This window comes from Amphiura filiformis, chromosome 8 (assembly GCF_039555335.1).
Source record: "Amphiura filiformis chromosome 8, Afil_fr2py, whole genome shotgun sequence".
Classification (NCBI taxonomy): domain Eukaryota; kingdom Metazoa; phylum Echinodermata; class Ophiuroidea; order Amphilepidida; family Amphiuridae; genus Amphiura; species Amphiura filiformis.
Window position 1 is genome coordinate 3,709,096 of NC_092635.1, and position 20,670 is coordinate 3,729,765.

The following is a 20,670-nucleotide window of genomic DNA, read 5'->3' on the forward strand; positions in this document are numbered from 1 at the left end:
GCACAGCTAGACCAATATCAAACTGACGATGAAATATAGGTTGCAAAGCTGTATTTGTCTTTCTCAACTTGGGGTTACTGATGTGCAGGTGAATCACATGTACACTGTCACACACTTGAGGAAGGAAAAGACCAAGATTCAATTTGAGGTTGTTTCTTCTAATAATGCCAGTATGACCTCTTTTTAAGTGGCCCAAATTATAGTTTTGTTATAAATACATCTATAATTTGATCAGCTCATAATAGGCGAGAAATGTTACGCTTTTACCCCTATGCCGAAAAGTAGACCCACGTTAAGATTGCTATTAGTTGACCTGTCTGGTTGTGTGTTAAAGAAAGTAGACAAAGTATATAACTTAAATTAATAACTTGTGATGCTTCTGGCAAGATGTCTCAAGAAAATTCTCAAAATAACATATTTTGATATTAATCCGCAATGTTATAAGGCCCGCCGATTATGAGCTGATCAAAGTATAACATACAAATTGACCCTTTGATATGATGTGTTTTCTCAGGTCAGTTATCTAATTCTGTATTTTGGTAGATTTTCAATGGAATAAAGAACAAGGCCATCAAAATTTCTGTTTGAAGGGTCAAACATTTCAATTGTCAAGAATTGTAGAGTTTTTCTTTGAGAAACTTTCGGAAGTTTTTTGCCTGACTGCTCCCACAGAGTGATTGATAAACATGATTTTAAATAGCATGAAAGTTAATCTGTGTTGGTAATCAAATAAGTGAAGGATTGAACTTTTGTTCACAACACATAAAGTTGCTCACCTGAAATTTTTGGTTCTTAAGACTGCAACCTTCTTCAGCAGAAAGATCCAGTTCATTGATCGATTTGTTAATCAATTTGACAACTCTTGATTTCTGACGTCAGAACTGGATCGTAGACTCTTTCATAAGTTGTAGCGCCCCCATCATTATCAAGAGTCTATGATCCAGTTGTAACAAAAATTTCAGATGAGCAACTTTATGTGTTGTGATGAAATGTTCAATATGATATTTTAAAAGTAACATTTGGGCCAGTTTGATCTCATGACACAGTTCAATTACCATCTTCAGTATAGGACAATGTTCTAGTTAGTACCATTTGATGGTGTGAATGCATATTTGAGTATACTTTGCGAATTCAACTGATTTCTCTTGTCAAACAAAATTGACTGGCACTGGTGACATAGTCGAGACTGGTCAAAAATCTCAGTATACTTGTCTACTCATGAATACAAATGTAGAATGCCCTTTGAATGTGTTAGGAATTACACAAGTAACCATTACAGAAGGAAAATAAACAAAAATTTGAAAAGTCAAAAATTGTGAGTCTTTGGTGACAGATCTCAGATTGACCCTTTAAAGCAACTGTACTGACTATTGTATTGACCAGTGTGGGGAAATCCAAGATTTAGTGTAGTTTCCGCTTTGTTTTGCCCATATCTGAGGCCACTGGACAATTTGAAACCTGCTTATGTCTGTCTTTATCAGCATCAAATTATCACAACAATTTAAGAAGGAGCTGTTGGAAACTGCTAAACTCCACATAAAAACTAGATGTCTTTGATTCAAATTTGGTTAATGGCCTGAGCTTTTGATCCTTGCATGATCTTTATCAAAGTCAAATATAAATTGACAGAACTAGGATCAAATAATCATGCTCAGGCCATGAACCAACTTTATATTTTGAAAGTTTATGAAAGTTGTCACATCAAGCTTATCTTCCATCTCGGCTTAATTTCATAAGATTGCACAAGTGATAATATCGTAATGAATATATGCTTGAAAAATACACAAACACAATGGTAGCATTGGCCCAGGGAGTCACTTAACTTTATTTATTTTTAGTAGAGGGTGTGTTGTGATGATTTGTGATGTAACGTAATTCTCTCAAAATAAATAAATAAAAGTTGTTGTTTTTAGAGCAGAAATATTAATGAGTGACTCCACCACCATCCCCACCCTCTGGTCATTGGCAAGTTGAGAGAAATCACCATTGGCTGCTAAAGTGTACTTCTTCAATCATCAAATAAGTACAGTAAATGTATGTGGCAAACTTTTTGACAAATAGAAAGCATCCTTACTACAACACACTGCTTCCAAGGTAGTTCCTCTCTTCCCGTGCAAGGTAGTTCCTCTCTTCACATGACATTTAGATTACTTTACTTCCATGGTCCTGGCCTCCTAAGATGAAATGATAAGTTGCCACATTTTGTAGTGTGTCTAAATTTTGTGCAAGTTGATTCAGTCTTGCTGTTTTCTTACTAATTTAATACAATTTCTGTAAAAAAAGTTTAAAAACTTTTCAGTATATTTTGCAGATTGCTTGTAGACATCCAGTCACTTGTTCAACGTGTGTCTCATACCAAGGACACAGTTCAATAGCCTCAATATGTATATCCACATCTTATGCAACCTCTTTAACTTGGGAATTGTATCTCATCCCTTGAACTGGCAGTGTAGTACCAAAATGCCTGTTATGGATACAGTTTTGTGAACTTTGTCAAGAAGAGTGATGCACTGTAGGGCCGTACTGTACATTGAGTGCTGAGTCATGAGAATATGATTTCCAGGGAGGGAAGGTCCAATTATCCATAGCCTTTTACACTTCCTTTATGCTCTGTGCACACTTTTGCTCATTTTGCTTTCTCTTTTGTATAAATTTAACTTTTACCTGAACTTTTACTTGTGATTGTTATTATTATTAATAATATTTATTCAGGTGGATTGTGTGTTAATGTAAATAAAGTAAAGTAAAAGTTATAGCGTACTGTAGATTCGGGATTTAGGGTAGGTTTACAACCGCAAATGACCCAAGCTGTCCAGCAGATAATGTGAAGCATAAGATATGATCCCAATCAGTTGCAAATTACGAAATTGAGCAAATATAAGACAAAAGAAAAGAAAGTTTATTTACTAAAAACCTTTGACTTTGCAAACAGGTGGACTGGAATCAGAGAGTAAAAATTAATGAAAATTTTGCAAAGGCTAGTAAAATAAACTTTCACACTTTTTTGACATTGTACCGGAGTCAGATCAGGTAGCATACATTGCATAAGTTTTGCATTTTAATTATTGTTGTTCAAAATAATCCATGCAGTCAGCTCAAAATCTTTGATAGTCTGCTTGATAATGAGAGGATATGGTCTCTCTCTGGTGGTTACATTGTTCATGGCTCGATTGGCTCCATTGGTCTTTCTTGTCTTGCATTGAATTTACGCTTATCATTAGGGGTGATAATGTTTTTTACACATGCTTAGTGTTTAGTGGTGTGAAAGACAAAATAACACATACAGCTCTCCTTAATACCAAAGTATATGTAACATAACACTACTTTGATGTTTCTATGTTTATAATAAACAGATTGTTTCAGGTTTAGGCTATAGTCTTTATACCTTTCTTGTGTCAGTAATTGAGATATTGTATTTTATTGTACATGTATCTCTCAATATAATGATGAGAAATATCTAAAAGTATACACTTTCAGAAAGGAAATGATGCAAAGAGTCCAACTAGCATAACAGATTCCTGCAAAAATACTGTTTTTGAGAAAATCTCAAAATTTGATTTTACATTACTGACTCCAGGAAGGTATAGGGACTATGGGAAGGTACTCACTATAATAGCATTTGCCCTTAAAATCTAATATCAATCACTGTGATAGGAAAGTAGGTAAGTAGAGTCCGAGGAAAGTGAGAATGGGGATGAGTTCTTGTAATTAACCTGGGTAATCTCTTATTTTCCTTTTTTACAGTAGAATTGACCTGAAACTTAACAGATGTCTTCATTGCTGATCTTAATCAATCTGATATTTTTTCACACATTGTATAGAAATAGAAAATTGCTTTATTACGCATTATAAATATGTAATTTAGTTAATTAAACTGCCATCAAAATACCAACTGCAATGAATTTTGATGTTTCTTAGAAAAAGAAGGAATGGGATACTTCTTATGTCCAACTCATTGAAATTGACTTTCCCAAACATTTGGCCTATTGTGTTTTATCAATGTAAATTGCTATTTACTAATTTTTATTTTTATTTTATTTGTCCTTTCAGATTGAATTGGATAGGCGGAACCAATTATTTAAAGAAAACGATATACCATTGACATGCATAGAATCAATATGGCAAGGTAGGTGAAAGTGACTGCACATTCCTAGGCCCAATCTCATAAACATGTGCATGCACTGCATTACCTCGATATATGGTTTCACAAATAAACTTAAAACAAATCTAGAAATTCAGTGAGAATCTATTTTCACAGAAATTCTCCTAGACTTTTCAGTATGTACTTAAAAATATCAAGCCCTACCTGATCAGAATAAATGTTGCTTTGTAATACTAAAAACACTAAAGACATATTATATGCTAGATATGACTTTTGTTTGCTTTTTATTTGTTTGTTTTGTTTTCTGCAGTGTCTTCCAGCAGAAGACGGCAGCTGCAAGCAGGAGTGAGTCTGAGCAGCGCCGTCAAAATGATAGAAATCAGGTGCAAGAACTTCAAAGTGCATACATTCAGCTTCAAATTCACACCCAAATCACAAACCAGATCGGTAAGATGTGGCCAGCAACCATAGAATAAGATGGGAGGAGGCAGGTTTACCATATTGGAATGTCACTCATGGGGAGGAAAATGGTGTACCTCTGTATTGCCATGTCATGCTTCTGGCAATTGTGACATTGAGTGATGGTTTAAGATTTGTGTGGAAATGCAAAAGTGATAAGTGCACAAACACGTGCACTTTCTAGAATGCCAAGTGTCATTGATTTGCCAATTGCTGAACAACATAACCGAGGTGCAATATTTTTGTCTCCCAACGTGGCAATCCAATATGGCAGATTTTCCATGGTGTTACACATTCTATGTGGAGCTATTATGGAACCTGCGTTCTCTGCACTAATTCTATGACATCAATGCATGAAATACTAAGAAGGACAGTAAGTGAGTGTTTATTCCAAAGCAATGTGTTCAAGGCAAGGAAATATTATATGGAAATATTTTAGGGAGCACGGTGGCCTAGCGGAACGGGCACTGACTCATAATCGAAAGGTTATGGTTCGAGCCCCGGCGACGCCATCGTGTTGTGCCCTTGAGTAAGGCACTTTATCTCGATTACTCCTCTCCACCCAGGTGTTTAAATGGGTACCGGCATTCTTAAATGCTGGGAAGGTAACAGACTCACTGTAGAGGAGGTGTAGCGATCCCCCTATAGTAACATTACATGGAGGAGTCTGGCCCAATCGCCAATGAAAGAGAGATGGGCACTCCGATCACTGTTTATACAGGATCGTCTCCTTTACCTTTACCTTTACCATCCCTTTCATATCCACTGAATAGAGCACATTACTTTGAAGTAAACAAAGCTAAGCTCTATGTATCTATATGAGTGCAAATTAAACCATTTTTTTCAAGAAAGTTTATATATGGAACATTTATGAAGATGTACTATAGAATCTCTCTATCTCTATATTCCTGACCCAAGTTCCTCATTTCAGTTTTAAATAGATGTAGTTGAAACCAAAATGAATTGATCTACTAAAATTCATCATGAATAAATACCAGCTCAATTAAATTTTTGCAATGATATTTCTAAGATCATAATCAAAAGTACAAATTTCAACCACTAGGTAAGAGCGGACCTGCAATGTGCGTGTATAGGAAATTAATATCTCTGATCTAAAAGTAACATCATATTATCATGCATGTGCTGTGGCTAGCCTATGAGATCTGTCTACAGTCACTAAGTCTGTGATAATTAGTTGCAAGTGTCCAATAAATACCTTAACCAGGTGACAGTTACCATCTGGCTTGCTATAGTTGCCAGAGTCCAACTTAGAAGACTTAAATGCCAATTTTCCACAGACTATATCCCAAGGGGGTACTCAAGTTTGATTTTGGTAGGGACGTGCCGCTGAGAATTTGAAAGTGGGCCCATAAATATACCAATTTTTCAAGAAATTTGGACCCATTGATATACCAAAAGTCAAAATTTCGGCCAAATTTAACCGAAATTGTCTTAGTTTTTACAAATTTTCCCAATTTTTTGGGGAAATGTTAGAAATTTTGGCTAGATTGAGGCAAAATTGGGCTTAGAAAAAGGGGTCATTGATATACCAAAAGGCCGAAAATGCTACCCATATTAGCGGCATATCCCCGTATGGTCATTTGTACTAAGTACCCCGGGACTATATCTCATAGAAATAATTGCAATAGAGCACATGCATACTTTTTAAAGGAGGCATCATTGATTATGAACATATCTGATATACATCAGTCAGTCATTAATCTTATCCGGTGTACAAGCCATTAATAAATGGAGGTGTTTGTTGTAAGGAAATTGATGAACATTGACCTTAGTTGATAGGAAATGTCCTTTGATTGTATAATTACGAGACTATGTATAGACGTGTCTGCCCACGTATTCCTATTTTCTTAAGCACTGGTCTGGCCTTTAGAATTTTTTCTTAGACACTGTATGTTAGACGTGTAGGTCTGCATTGCAGCACTATTAAAGCTAAACCTTAAGCTAGGTCCCTTAATTGTAATGATTGTTTTAAAAGGTGCATTACGTTTTGATGATTAGGCCGAGTTATTCCGTTCCGTAACTTTCTTTCTTTGTAGTACTGCACAACGTCCCTTATGGAACTAAGCGAGCAGAACTTAAAAGATATAGATAGTGATTAAGAGATGGGAATAAAGATTGTTATGGAGAGTGAGACAGAGAAAGAGAGAGAGAGAGAGAGAGAGAGAAAATGAACGAGAAAGATAGAATGGGAGATAAAGTGAGAGTGAAGGAGTGTAAGAGAGAAAATGAAGGCAAAGAAGGAAGGAGAGAGTGAGAGAATGAGTGTTATAGGAAAGGAGAGGGTAGGAGAGAATTTGTTTTGTTTATGAGGCAGGACCCAATGGAAATAAGCTTCAATAGAGCCTTTCTTGGGTTGTCCAGGGTTGTCAAAACCCAAATCAAATCAAATCAAATCAAATCAAATCAAATCAAATCAAATCAAATCAAATCAAATCAAATCAAATCAAATCAAATCAAATCAAAATGCTAACACCAGCTGATCAGAAGGAGTTAAGTGGGATAAATTAACATTCCCTTCAGCTTACCTTAGCATGCTAATAGTTCCTATTCTTGTTATTCTAATGAGTATATAGGTACACGTAGTCTGCAGCCATTGATTCAAGGTCTTAGAGACGCCCAATTAAGGTGATTTCTGTACAGGAAGTATTAGATCGACAGGCTTAATTTTTGTTTTGGTACTGTCCACCGTCAATGCTTGCAAGTAACCTTCAGCTGACAATAGGTGGGTCTGGATCAATGGTGACAGACACACATAATGGACATACTGGGTTGAGTTTATGGTAGAAGGTTTAGGTATAAAGCTGCCTGTTGTCTGTTACAAGAGTTTCAGCTATACTTTTTATCAGCTTGCTTTCGCACTTGTTACTGATTTTAGTGTGTGTGCATCCAGGTATAGCGTAAACACAGAAGTGGGATTCTGATTAGCTAATTGAATCATGACAAATGGGCACTTTATTTGCTGAACAAGTTGCATAGCATCACATGACCAATTTGTGAAGTGGTTCTTTTTACACGATAATCAGACCAAGCGTGTCGGCCAGTAATTGTGCATCTTGCCGAGAACTATAGAACAATATTGGCAGGAACACCTTTCGTACTTGCTTATGTTGAGCGGTGTTCTTGAGACACAGCAGCATGTCATGTTCCCTTGTCCTGCATGGCTGTCCCAAAATCCAATTCATCCAATCCAGTGTCCTGTTGCAGCTCATCCACATATGTTAGAGAGGATCTACCAGAGTTTATCAGGAACAACAAAATCTAACCAAACACATTAATTCTTAAATCAAGAGGGAATCAACTGATTATGTTAACTACTGCATGCAGAATGTACATGACCTTTTGGAGATTTTAATTTTGATTCTCAGAAACCTGTTGTCATGGAATTTGCCAGCTTGATTTAAGGAATTGTCCAGGTACATGTAATGTACATCTGTAACAGGCAGCCATTACACATTCACCTTTTAAGATTTCACAGCTTGAGGCTTGCAGTGTAGCTTCATTTAGGATAGGAAATTCATCACTTTAAATCCTGTGTTAGTCATCGGCAGAAAAAAGATTGTCATGGACCATGTGTTAGAAAATAGAATGATTAATAAGTGAAGGATTTAGATGGATTAGTCTAGTTTGACCCATTCAGACAATCTTCTTTTGACAGATTTAATCTGAAGGTGACAATTTCAAAATAAAAAGGAATAAAAATTTGATCTATTTATCGTCACAAATCAGAGGCACTGTTTGCAATAGGTTAGATAGATCAATGGTGTGCAAATGTTTCCAAATGGAATGAAGAAGAATAGAACTTTTGAAGGTAACTCTGTGTTATAATATGACATGATTAATAACTCAGGATGGAGGTGGATTAGCCAAGTTGACCTATATTTTCTAATAATAGATGTTGTCTTAAAATGACACTTTCAAATGATAATAAAATAATAATAGGCCAACATTTGTTGGAGTGCAATTTGCATTGCAAACAACTTGTATAGTCTGTATACCTTCCTTGAGTCAGTAATTTTTTTTTTTTATTGTATCTCTAAATGTAATGATAAGAAGTATATAAAAGTATACATTTTTAGAAAGGAAATGGTGCAAGAAATCCAACTAGCATAACAGATTCCTGCAAAAATCCATTTTTAATAGAAAATCTCACAAGTTGATTCTATTTTACTGACTTGAGGCATGTAAACGGACTAAAGGAGTCATTATACCGTACAGACCAAAGTGTGTACGCAGCAATATACACACTATAAAGCACACAGTGATTAAGTATTACAGGTTTTATAACTGTTTTAAAAGAACAGAAATTTCACATAGATGAGATGAAGGCATCAGTAGTTGAAGCTCGATCTTCTTTGAATACAGTCTAGTGACTGACTAATGGTGTGTTAAATATCTGACTTGAATTTAATTAACAACTTTAAATCAGGGTTGAAAATTGAAGTAGCTGCTCTCCTAAGCCCTCCTCAATCTTTTGCAGGGTGTGGACATTTGAACTTTTGTTTTTGCAATCATAAAAACTTTCAATACAAAAGAAATATATGTGTGGTTTGCATAGGAATGTACTACCTTCACCTACATCTACTAGTTCTTCACCATGTCTCATTATTCCTTCAGCGTTATTAGTCACTAACCCTTTAAAGTACGGGAAATCTTTAAACCTGTGATGAAAGGCACCAGGTGCTGAAGGAATTATTATATGTATGATCTCTGAATGTTGTCCCCGGTTTACAACTGGGCCAACATGCTTATGTTAGTATGTGTCAGAACATTGGTACATGTATTGCATAAGTATGCACCATGATATGAGCATATGCCATCACAGAGTGGAAGTAGATTTGGCATGTCACCATGTCCTGCGTGTAATACAATTTTTCCATTTATATCATTGAATTATTTCATTATGGTCTTTGGTAAAAAATGCCACCATAGTAATCCTACATAGTATTGCCTAAACTATAGGCCTAAAGAAATTGTACTCAGATAGCCAATGAGCTTCCTGGGAATACTACACCCTAAATGGGCATTGTCTCATGTCTATACTAGGCCCCTAAGGCTGGTCCCTGCTTCCCATTGTTTACGTGTTGGTGGCTGCCCTACGTGCATGGCAGGCACAACAGTGACAGTGGCAGTCTGCTTCAAAAAGTTTGTCTACCCCTGGAACAGAAGGTCACAGCCAAAACATTATGAACAAATATGGTAAAGAGTAGGATGCTTTCTGATCAAATGTAAGAAGTTCTTTTTATGTCACTCACAGCAGAGTTTGACAAACTGATTGAGGAAATGCAGGTTGTCCTAAATGAATCTGCAATAAGTCTTTGGTCTTTGAGTCTATGATATTAGAGATGGGAGTATGTTTTCCTTGAGGATTACATTCCCATTTCCATGTTGGTTACCGGCTGTCGCCGTATTAAACACCAGGTCTTCATCTGGGGGAAATGAATTGGTACCTCGTGAAATATCAAAGGTGAATGGAGGAGATATGTGCGCTGATTAAAGGTTGAATTCCCAATCCACTATAAATATTTGCCTATGCTGGTTTCCAGTGGTTTTGGACTTGTGCCACCTCCTATACTGATGAAAGATTCAGGTATGGGCCAATGGGTGTCTCAGTTTTATCAGATTATATATGTTTGTGAAGGTTGTCATTCATCCAGATAGCAACATAAATTAATTGAGAAATAAATATTTCTGATGAACCACTCTTTTTTATTTAAAGATATATTTTCAGTATATAAAAATATTAATCAATAACTGCATCACATTCTGCCACATGTTGCCATGACTAGGCCCCTGGATGAAGGGACTCATTGATGGTTTTGCACATTGGAGGTTGGTTTGTCTCTTGCTATATATTGCATCAAGTTGAATTTGTTCATTGTTCCTATTATACTAGGAGAGATGAAGCTTGCAACTGTGTTTCATTCTCTGAATGTCAATCTGACTATTGAACCAATTAAACACTAGAACTTTTTTCTCACTATTTATTTGTTCAGTGTAGTATCTTGAATCTTGACCATATTCCCTAATGTACCTTGCCTGGTATAACATGGCAAATTCTATGGGAGATAAAATCTACATTCTTGTGTAGTTCAATAGAGCTTATACAAGGGTAAAAGAACTTTACCTCTTGTGTGTAGAGGAAACATCACCATAAAGTTATTTTAATATGATATAAGATACATACATGTGCAGATCTATGTATGGGCAACATGCCAGCTTGTGTCTCCTGACATAAACCTGTCACTTCATTTTCAGAAATGATGATATCTATTCCTGGCTTGTGCAAGCCATGCTACTCGGTACCAGATTCAAACTTAGCCTAAGACCTGTTGCAGCACATCTTTATAATCAGTTATATGAGAGATCGGAAGATACATTCTTTGAGAGATTTTATAAGGAAACTGCTGTAGTTTTCCTTTTTAATGGCCATATGTGATGTGTTTTATGTAGAATAAAGAGAAATGAACATGTAGAGGTTTTTATACTTCTGTAAGTTCTCAATATTATTGAAAGATTGTGAAAAGGGCATTGACTTAATAACAAAACATGCAATTTGAATTAATCACTCAAACAAGAGTACGGCACCAGATTCTTTGCAAGAAGTTTTTAAATTTGCCACTTGTTTTAGTGTCTTTTGAGAGACAAAATATTGAGCATCCTTTTTCAAACCAAAAGTGATACAAGAAAGTGTAGTTTCTTACTGAACACTCAAAGAATAGTAAAGACAGATTAGAGACTGTTGCTTTAGGATATACATGCAGGAAGAATAGTATTGAGAGTGACTTAGCCATAATTTGAATGAATGAAGTCCCTGTAGTAAGACAGCTTGAAGATAACAGGAAGTGAAGAGTACCAGGTTCTCTCTCATTGACAGAAATCAAGAGCCCACTAACTGATTTCAAAGGGACAGATGCTTCCGTAATAGTTCCTATTATGGTAACAAACAGTCATCTCAGAAAGCGGCTTGGGAATATAGGAGTTTGCATAACCTATAAGTTGGTTCTGCTACACTGCTAAATTCAACAGCATATACTAGTGATAAAATGGTAGTATGGGGTTGATGGATTGAATAAGTGAGTGATTAAGTAGGGGTAGGGGAAAGGCAGTGGCGTGTGTAAAGGGGGGGGGGGCAGGGGGGCCATGGCGCCCCACTTTTGTTGATCATTCGGGTGAAAAACGTCAAAAACATCAAAATTTGCCCCTAATCAGACTCCATTCGGGGAAACTGAACACTTTCAATGTGCTGCGCACGCCACTGGGGAAAGGGAGGGAACTTGGTGAGTAGTTGAGTAAGTAAGTGAATGAGTAGGTTAGTAAGCAAGCAAGTGGATGAGCAAGAGAGGAAGATAAGGAAGTTGGGTTGTTGTGAGTGATTGGATGGATAACAGGATATGGATGGAAGGGCAGATGCAGATATTTATGAATGCACAAATGTATTCCAATCTGGTCCATGGAGGCCAAAGCCGGCAAAATATGAAGTAACAAACAATAAAATACATAACAAAATACACATCACAAAGCTTCAGAACTTTAGAATCAAATGTGCTAGACCTTTGGTGTTTTTAATTTTATGATAGCCTATTGTTTGTATAAGGTAATAATTATAGTAACCCAATTTTCAAAAATGCCTCCTGGGCCCCCCCCCCCCCCCATGGAGCAGAACATGTCACATACATGTATAGTGATGTAAGCAAGTGAGATATACGTCATTGGTGTTTGCATACTTGTCAGAATATCACTTTTCTTTAGTACTCAGAATAGATACTGATAAAGTGATGATTTCTAGTACAAGATTGTGGTATCCTATTAGGAAGCATTTCATTTGCAGTAATTATAATGATAATTACTATAGTCAGCAGATATTTTTGGCCTGAAACCAAGAAAATTAAACATCATGGTCATTTTTTACATGAATGGCTATTACACGGAAAGTGGTGATCAGGACCCATGTGACAGGCACAAGCAAAATGTAATTATGATATTATTACATAATTGCTCCATGAGATCATTTTAATGAAATTATTATGTGTTAAAAATTAAATATCATGGTCAGTTTTACGTGAATGGCTATTACGCAGAAAGTAGTGGTTAATTATGAGTTATCACTTGTATGTTTGTAAACTGGTCAATCACACGGCTGTGGAACGCCAACAACCAAATAATAATGATACATACTATTTTTCCATGAGATAATGTTAATTAAATGAATGTGTGTCAATTGTTGTAATTTGAGAAATGTGTTGCTCTTAAATTGTTATTGTCCTGACTCCCATGCACAAGTGTAACAGGATGTTACGGATTTCATGTTGATGAAAACAACGAATCACAAACAAATTTGAATATTTTTTACTATTTTGGTCACATTTCAAATCATTTCTAGTGAGGAACAACTTGTTGTGCTTGAGCATGTCACAAGTGCTGATAGAAAGATTCCAAGACCACTACTGAATACACTTTTATTTTCGCGTACAGAATTTTTCACAATTTTGCGATTTTTGGAAATCATTATTTCACAGAATTTATGTAAATGTAAAGTAACGTAAAAAAGTAAAAAAGAAAAACTGTATTTTTGTGGTATTGTTATTTTCGCACTTGCACATCCAATCGCAAAATTCATGAAAATTAAAACCTCGTGAAAATAACAGCATAGTATTTGAAAGGGATTCGGATCTGAAAGGTATCAATCTGTCAGAGCACAATTCCTTATCCCAAACATTCATGGGCTGCATTTGAATGCATTGTGTACAAAAGCTATATGCCACAACATAAGGTCGGTATAATTCTGGTTCACCCGTACACCCTTTGTGTTAGATAGATTAGAGTCAGGATTAGGGTTATATTTAAGGGCTTGGGGTATTCCAGAATTATTCCCATGAGGTCAATGGGGTTATTGGAACTATGTCATTAAAAAATGGACCATTTTGACAGCTCAGTGCCAGAAGTGGGTAAGTGCAATAGCTGCCATGTGTAGTTGCCATGTGTAGATGAGTACAATATACTATGTGTAAATTACTAAATGTTCACAGGGCAGCTATTGCACTTGCCCACTTCTGGCAGTGAGCAGTTGATTTTTATGTCATTAGAATAGTTACATGTCATTGTTTGTGCTAACATGTTTTCTTTTTAACATCACTTTTTCCTTTCAGATAATGAACACAATAGTATACCATGCCTTTCCTACCAATGCCCAACTCCTGTTTGCATTTGCCTTCAAACTCCCTAATTCCAATGGTAGTTTTCCTCAGTCTAATGGACCAGTAGATAAAAAGGGCCCAGGAACCAATAAATGGAAAGTCATACCACAAAAACCAATTCAACAGAAATATACACCATTACCTGATAAAATCACACGAGTACCAGCAACACCGCCACCAGTGCCAGAGAAACCGGTTATAGGAAGGCCGGGGAAAACACCGCAGTACAGAAAATGTGCCGATTGGGAGTATGAACTCAAGAGGACGGGGGCTAGAAATCTGAGAGTGTCTATGATTAATCAGGACTTCAGGATATCTGAAAGGTGAGAGTCTATGCATCCCTCTATAAAATTAAATCAGCTTGGGTTTTGTGTTGTCTCCATGGCAGCATATTGGAGATGTTAGACTTGGACATGTTCTTCATATGTTGCCCACGGAGGGTAAAATTATAGTGTACATTGATCACAGATGATCTGGTCCACTGCTTCTCCCACAAAATTTGGTGTCTGACTCTTCATCTTTATTACCTGGAAGTGGTATTGATTTTAGCAGTGGGTCATATACATGATCTGGAAATCTAGACGATAGTTTTTAGATCATGTATATAACCCACTGCAAAAATCAATTCCAATTCCGGGTAACAAGGGTGCATTGTCAGCTGGCTAACAAAAAAATGCCTGATTTTCTACAATCTTACTCGATGAATATTCACTGATGTATGCACAACCTTTGTAGTTTTTATGCTTTTTAAGATGTCAATTCTTGTTTTATTTGCTGAAAAGTGCCCAAGGTTCACTATTTTGGTCTCTATATGTGACAATCCAATGTAGCTGATTTGCCATAGTGATATGTAAAAGGTTATGTGGAGTCTGCTTTCTCCAGGCTAAACCTAATATTCTCCTCTTTTCTGTGCAGCAAAACATGAGCGATTGCAAGTATTTTTATGTTTAAGTAAATTAATTTGTTACTCCAACTGAACTCTGAAGATATAGACAGAAATTAAAAACCTAAGAATACACTGAGTGCTACTTGAGTGGCTAGGGCAAATGGTAATTAAATGATGATTGAAAAAGTAAAATAGTTATATAAATGAAAAAAAGTTGAAAGTTATAAAACAACTGTCATTTTGAAGGGGAAATTAGATCTTAAAAAGTTCATAACATCCCAAAGGAGTTATTCTTGGTTTCCCATCAGAGCAGCCTTTCTTCAACACTGTCAGGCTTGATCCATTTAAAGAAGAAAGCAATAAGGTATATTTGAGAAAAGATTTGACAATTTTAGTCATGGTTTCAATCCATAGAAGTCCCAAGGACACCAGATCAGCACAATTTCGATGATTACAGTGTTGTGTGCCATGCCTGTGTATAAAGTACACCGCCTTCTCATATCTGTTGAAGGAAATTTAAAGAGACAAGGCCTGTCATTTTCAGAAATTGAAGACAGAAGTCAACCTGTGTAATATGTGAAGAATTCAAGCAGTGAGAGATGTACAGTTGCAGCCTCATAAACAAATCCATCCAAAAATCTTTGCTAACTTTCTGATAGCATTGTTGAATATTTGGATGTAAAATATGTGGGAATGTACATAATGAATGATATCAGGTGGATCTTAGTAGAAATTTAGACATCATTTACTGGAAAACAATACTAGTCAAGAGTAGATATAAGGTTTGTGTTAATTTCATGGGATTTCAGTGGTGTTCACCCTTCCTTCTTTTCAAACCCGAGTGTGATGTTCATCATGCAGGTGTATTCAAGACTTCTAATCTGTAACATATATCCAGGATGAAGATCTGGTGCTTAAGACCCTTCCTTCCAAATAACAAAACCCTTGCACCTGCATTACAATTAATATTGTTCTAAACCAAGGATGCAACATTCATCATTTACTGTATTCCAAATATATTTTAGGAAGAACAGATCCCAAATTGAAGTAATTTTTATTAAATCTTCAAAAGAAAATTTACCTCATCTTGGTGTACATGATGAAGGTTAATCATCTTGAGATTTACTCATGAGCAGTCGTGATCTGGTTTTTCGACTCATGGTCTCAAATCTTTAGTCTTGATCTCAGTCTCAAAAGGACAGATCTTGATTTCATTCTTGGATAAGACAGTCTTGACTACATCAGTCCTATATAAATGAGGTTTAGTACCCTCCATCCCCTGAAAAGGACATATCTTGATCTCATCCATTCATGAGCAAGACAGTCTGGAATATACATGCTACATATATTAACGATGCTTCATCAATTGCTTATCCTTCAACCTCTTAACCCCATGACAACTACCTGCCGATTGGCCACAATGAATATTGTGTCCAATTTTGAACCAATCAAAGAGGGTATTGATAAGATCATCTGCGAATGCATAGTTTCAAGTCTAATCATAATTGGCAATTGAAATGAGCATTTCAAATTATCAACCAATCAGAAATGCTGTTAGATGACCAGTAGTGTCCCGGGGGTTATAAAGACAGGTCTCAATATCCCCAGTAGGGTAGTCTTGAATACATCAGTTACATCAAGATGTTATAGCAAATGCTTTTCCTACCGGCTTTAAATGGCAGATCTTGATCTCATTGACGGTCAGGATGGTCTACATCTGTTACCTACATTATATTACATATTACAGGTATTGCTCTCATTGACGGTCAGGATGATCTTGACTGCATCTGTACCATATATCCAGGATGTTACATCTGGTGCTTAAGACTCTTCCTTCCAAATACCAAAATCCTTGCACCTGCATTACATAAAACATGTATTGATCTCATTGAGGGTCAGGATGGTCTACATCTGTTACCTACATCATATTACATATTACAGATATTGCTCTCATTGACGGTCAGGATGGTCTTGACTACATCTGTACCATATATCCAGGATGTTAAATCTGGTGCCTAAGACCCTTCCTTCCAAATACCAAAATCCTTGCACCTGCATTACATAAAACATCTGCCAAATCTAGGAAATAACAAAAACAGTCTTTCACACTGCAACAGGAAACATGGATATAAATTCCAGTGCCATTCTTTACCCCAAATTTCCGATCTCCAAATATATAGAAAAATTAATTCTTTCTGGTACTTATAAATTCAGTAACGACAGTGGATTGCCTGAGGTGACAGAATACAGCATTGATATGTTATTGAATGCAGGCTGTAGTTAGGCAGTATTTTTGGATATGGTGGGAAATTTGATCAGGAAATAATCTCAGACAGAATAAGGTAGATTATGGATATGCTGGTACCTTGTGTCTATTAGCTTAATGTCAGACCAACTAAAAGTACAGATATGGTACTGTTTTTTCTAAATTAGTCAAAATTTTATTAATTAATCAAAAATTTCTTCTATAAATCCAATTGAAACACTTACTGTATGGGATGTTTCAAATTTTGATGAGTAGCCCACACATCATTTTGCAATACTCATCACTAGTATTTTTTAACAAGTACAATTAGTGGATGCAGCTTTAAATTGCAAGCATTCAGTTTAACTGCACTATACCATTCAGCAAATTACTTCAGGTGTTCGTCTGCCCTGTCTGATTATTGTGTAAAAAGAACAAGGTCACATGTTGCTATGCAGCTTGACCAGCAAATGGGGTGCCAATGTGATGATGACAATTAGTCAATCAGAATCCTACTTCCGTATACGCCATAAGCTGTGTCAAATTTATGACCGCTGAAGTTCTCTGCTGAAAACTATATAGGAGAAAGTACTTTATAGGTTTCCACAAAGTGGGTAATAGCATTCGTACAAAATAGAAAGAGATAAATAGATACACTGGTGTAAAAGAGACCTGCACAATACATGTGTACCACACCTGATGATGCAATGCACTGACATATTATACATGCTGGCAACTTTTGTAACAACTGCACTGGTCCGGTGTTACAGCATGGACAAGTCGTAAATTTAGCTGGTTGTATTTGACAACTTGTCCACCAACATACAGCTTGCCTCTGGCATTTACAGGGCAGATTTTGTCAGTGGACAGGTGCTAAATTGGAGCCCTATGTATAAGCTAGTAATCTGTTGAATTCATGGACAAAAAAGATAACAGACCGCGTACAAGCAGTCAAAGTCTCAGCATCACCCGATGAGGGCCGATTGTTTCAAGAAATGTGACAGGCAAAACTGCTACACACTTACCGCATATTTTTATGGTCTATCACATAATCGCGAAGGCACACATGGCTCTATCGCGCATCGCATATGCGCGAAGGCACGCAACACTGGCGTGATTGTTAGACACAAATATGTGAGAATTCACAGCATACAATGCACAGGGACTTTGACTGTTGATACATAGTCTGTAGTAGTCTGTGGTTGAATTACATTAGATTTGTACATCTTACTTTTGGAAGTGGTGAGCAGTCTCACTCTTTATTTTTGGAATGTCAAATGAATTTTCCCCAAATGGCTTAATTTTGGTAAAATGTACAATTTCTCATTGAGAATATAGCCAAAATAATAAATTCTCGATCATGAGAGCCAACTTGGGAACGCACAGTTATTTGCGCCGAGCGTACTACGCAAAGACCGGCGCTTACTGCGCAAACACAGCTTTTGAGAATTGACCAATCACACGGTCGTTGCTAGGCAAGGTCGAGGTTCGGTCATGCAGGTTGCGCGATCGTGTTATTCTATGAAAAATATGCTGACACAGAAGGTACATCCTCTCATGATCGAGAATTTATTATTTTGGCTATAGTAAATCTTATTTTCATTGCATCAAAACCATGGCTTGTGGCTTCAGAGTTACATCAAATCTGTTGGTGAGGGACTGAAGAAACACGGAACCAGCAAAGATTTATGTAAAAAAATAGGAGTGTCATCAGTTTGAGTGCAGATGAAGATTCACATGGGAATAGTTATATCCCATATTGAAATGATTAGTTATTAAGGGTGGATATAACATATGAGGTGTGTGGGATAAGATGGATTGGAGTAGGTGTACTATCAGGCATAACAAAATTTAAAATTGGATACTTGTTTCTATAATTAGTTGATTGAATTATGTGATGATATGAGCTTAGAAAAGATCAGACATGGATTGAGTTAATTTACCTCCATGATTGAGAAACTTGGAACCAAGTCAAATGTAGGATATTTTGGTTGTGCCTGGCACATGGAGATCATTAGATTTTTGTCTAAGTACAACATTGGAACACATTCCTGAAACAAGTTAGGTCTTTCCTTTCATTTGAGATCATTTACTGAGCATACTCAGGTAACCATCCAGGACCCTAATACTGTATTTTCACACTAATATGCCACACATGGTCCACTTAGAGTGACATACACTACAATATTCCTATTATGGCCGCCTGCACAGGTACATCGTCGCCAAGGTTCCTGATCGGTACACAAAGAGTACCTACACAGTACCAATGCTGCTACTGCACAGGACCTACCAGCAGTGGTATTGCACTAGTACTACACTGGTACTCCCCTGCTACTGCACAGTACCAGCCAAGTTTTTTGGAGACGGTGTACCTGTGCAGGTGGCCCAATAGGAATCTTGTAGTGTAACTGTAATGGGTAATTGAAATGATAAAGCATGTACCAAATTGTGTCCAATCAGTATTGCATAACACTCAAATAAAATTAAGCATATTTGTGAAAAGCTCTATGAAAGTGGATCTTTAGAATGTGCTGATGCAGTGGGTTCAAACTGTTTTATGGACTGATCAAATTATTAGATACTTCCAATAACAGCCTTGTTTAAGGAAATTCGGTTTGAGTTTGAAATATAGGTTGTTCTTCTAGAGGTGAACTGAGAAGGAAAGTTGGAAATTCAATAAGACTTATTTTGTAAACTAATTGATAACAACAGAAATGAGATAACAGTTTTTACAATCCTATGCCCTACTTTAGTACAGTGTGTGTGTATTGAAGGAAGGGAAGGTAAACTTATTGTATTCATCACTGTGAATGTCTTGTTGCACATGTAATACATTTATATTTCAAAGTGACATTTTGAAACAATCAAAACTTTGTTTTTTATTTGTATTTTTTATTTTCAGCCTCCCCGAGTACTTTGTTGTTCCTTCAGTATGTTCTGATGGAGAGTTGAATAGGGCTGCACCACATTTTGAAGATGGTAGAGTACCGGTAAGAAAATGTAAAAGACGGTAAAATACAATAACATCAACTTCATACAGTGAGGTCACTAAAGATATGAAATATGGTAAAGATTTGCCTAATGGTGCACATGGGCTCCTTTGGCGAAGGGTAAATTTTACGTACAAATAAAGAACTCCCCCAAATCCCAGCCAGATTTAAGGGACACTTAAAAAATAAAATTTAATTAGTTTGTACTTAAATTTCAGTTACGTCAAAGGAGACCAAATGTGCTATTAGGGGAATCTTTACAGCATGTGTTCAAATGATTTTTTCTTTATATGTGACATGAAATGATGGATCATGATTTCACTGAGGTAATAATGATATTAATAAAGAGAACATGTAAAGTGCTGGTATCCACCTACAAAAAGACGCCTATGTCGCATAACTGCATTATTAGTGTATTCCATTACCTGAAGTGATTTACAGAAATTTGCCGATAATTCAAAGCAAATATTTATCAGGATCATTACTTTGGTTATAGTCTGTACATCTACCTTGAGTCACCTGCACTAGCTTTGAAGTTCAGCATGTGCTGCTTTGACTTAGCATAGTTTCTTGCATGTACATATGTGGCACGTTGATCGCGCGCAAAAGTATGTACATGCACCAAGTAACGCTGACCTAACACTGAACTTGAAAGCTAGTCCCGGTGAGTTGAGGTAGATATTTAGACTATAGCAAGTTGTAAAATAATTTGAGCTCTAATTATATTTGATAGCATTCAAGTGTTTCTATTTTGTTGTTCACTTGTTACCCCT

General features: G+C 36.4%; 1 protein-coding gene across 5 annotated transcripts in view; it reads left to right on the forward strand.

Annotated features, from left to right (window-relative positions):
- Positions 1 to 20,670, forward strand: part of LOC140158512 (myotubularin-related protein 10-B-like) — a 92,469-nt gene that overhangs the window by 39,019 nt on the left and 32,780 nt on the right. For all 5 annotated transcript variants that reach the window (XM_072181627.1, XM_072181629.1, XM_072181630.1 and 2 more), the window contains 4 exons: positions 4,051 to 4,126; positions 4,413 to 4,549; positions 13,729 to 14,099; positions 19,810 to 19,897. In XM_072181627.1, coding sequence (XP_072037728.1) covers positions 4,051 to 4,126; positions 4,413 to 4,549; positions 13,729 to 14,099; positions 19,810 to 19,897 — 672 coding nt within the window. The remainder of the gene's footprint in view (positions 1 to 4,050; positions 4,127 to 4,412; positions 4,550 to 13,728; positions 14,100 to 19,809; positions 19,898 to 20,670) is intronic.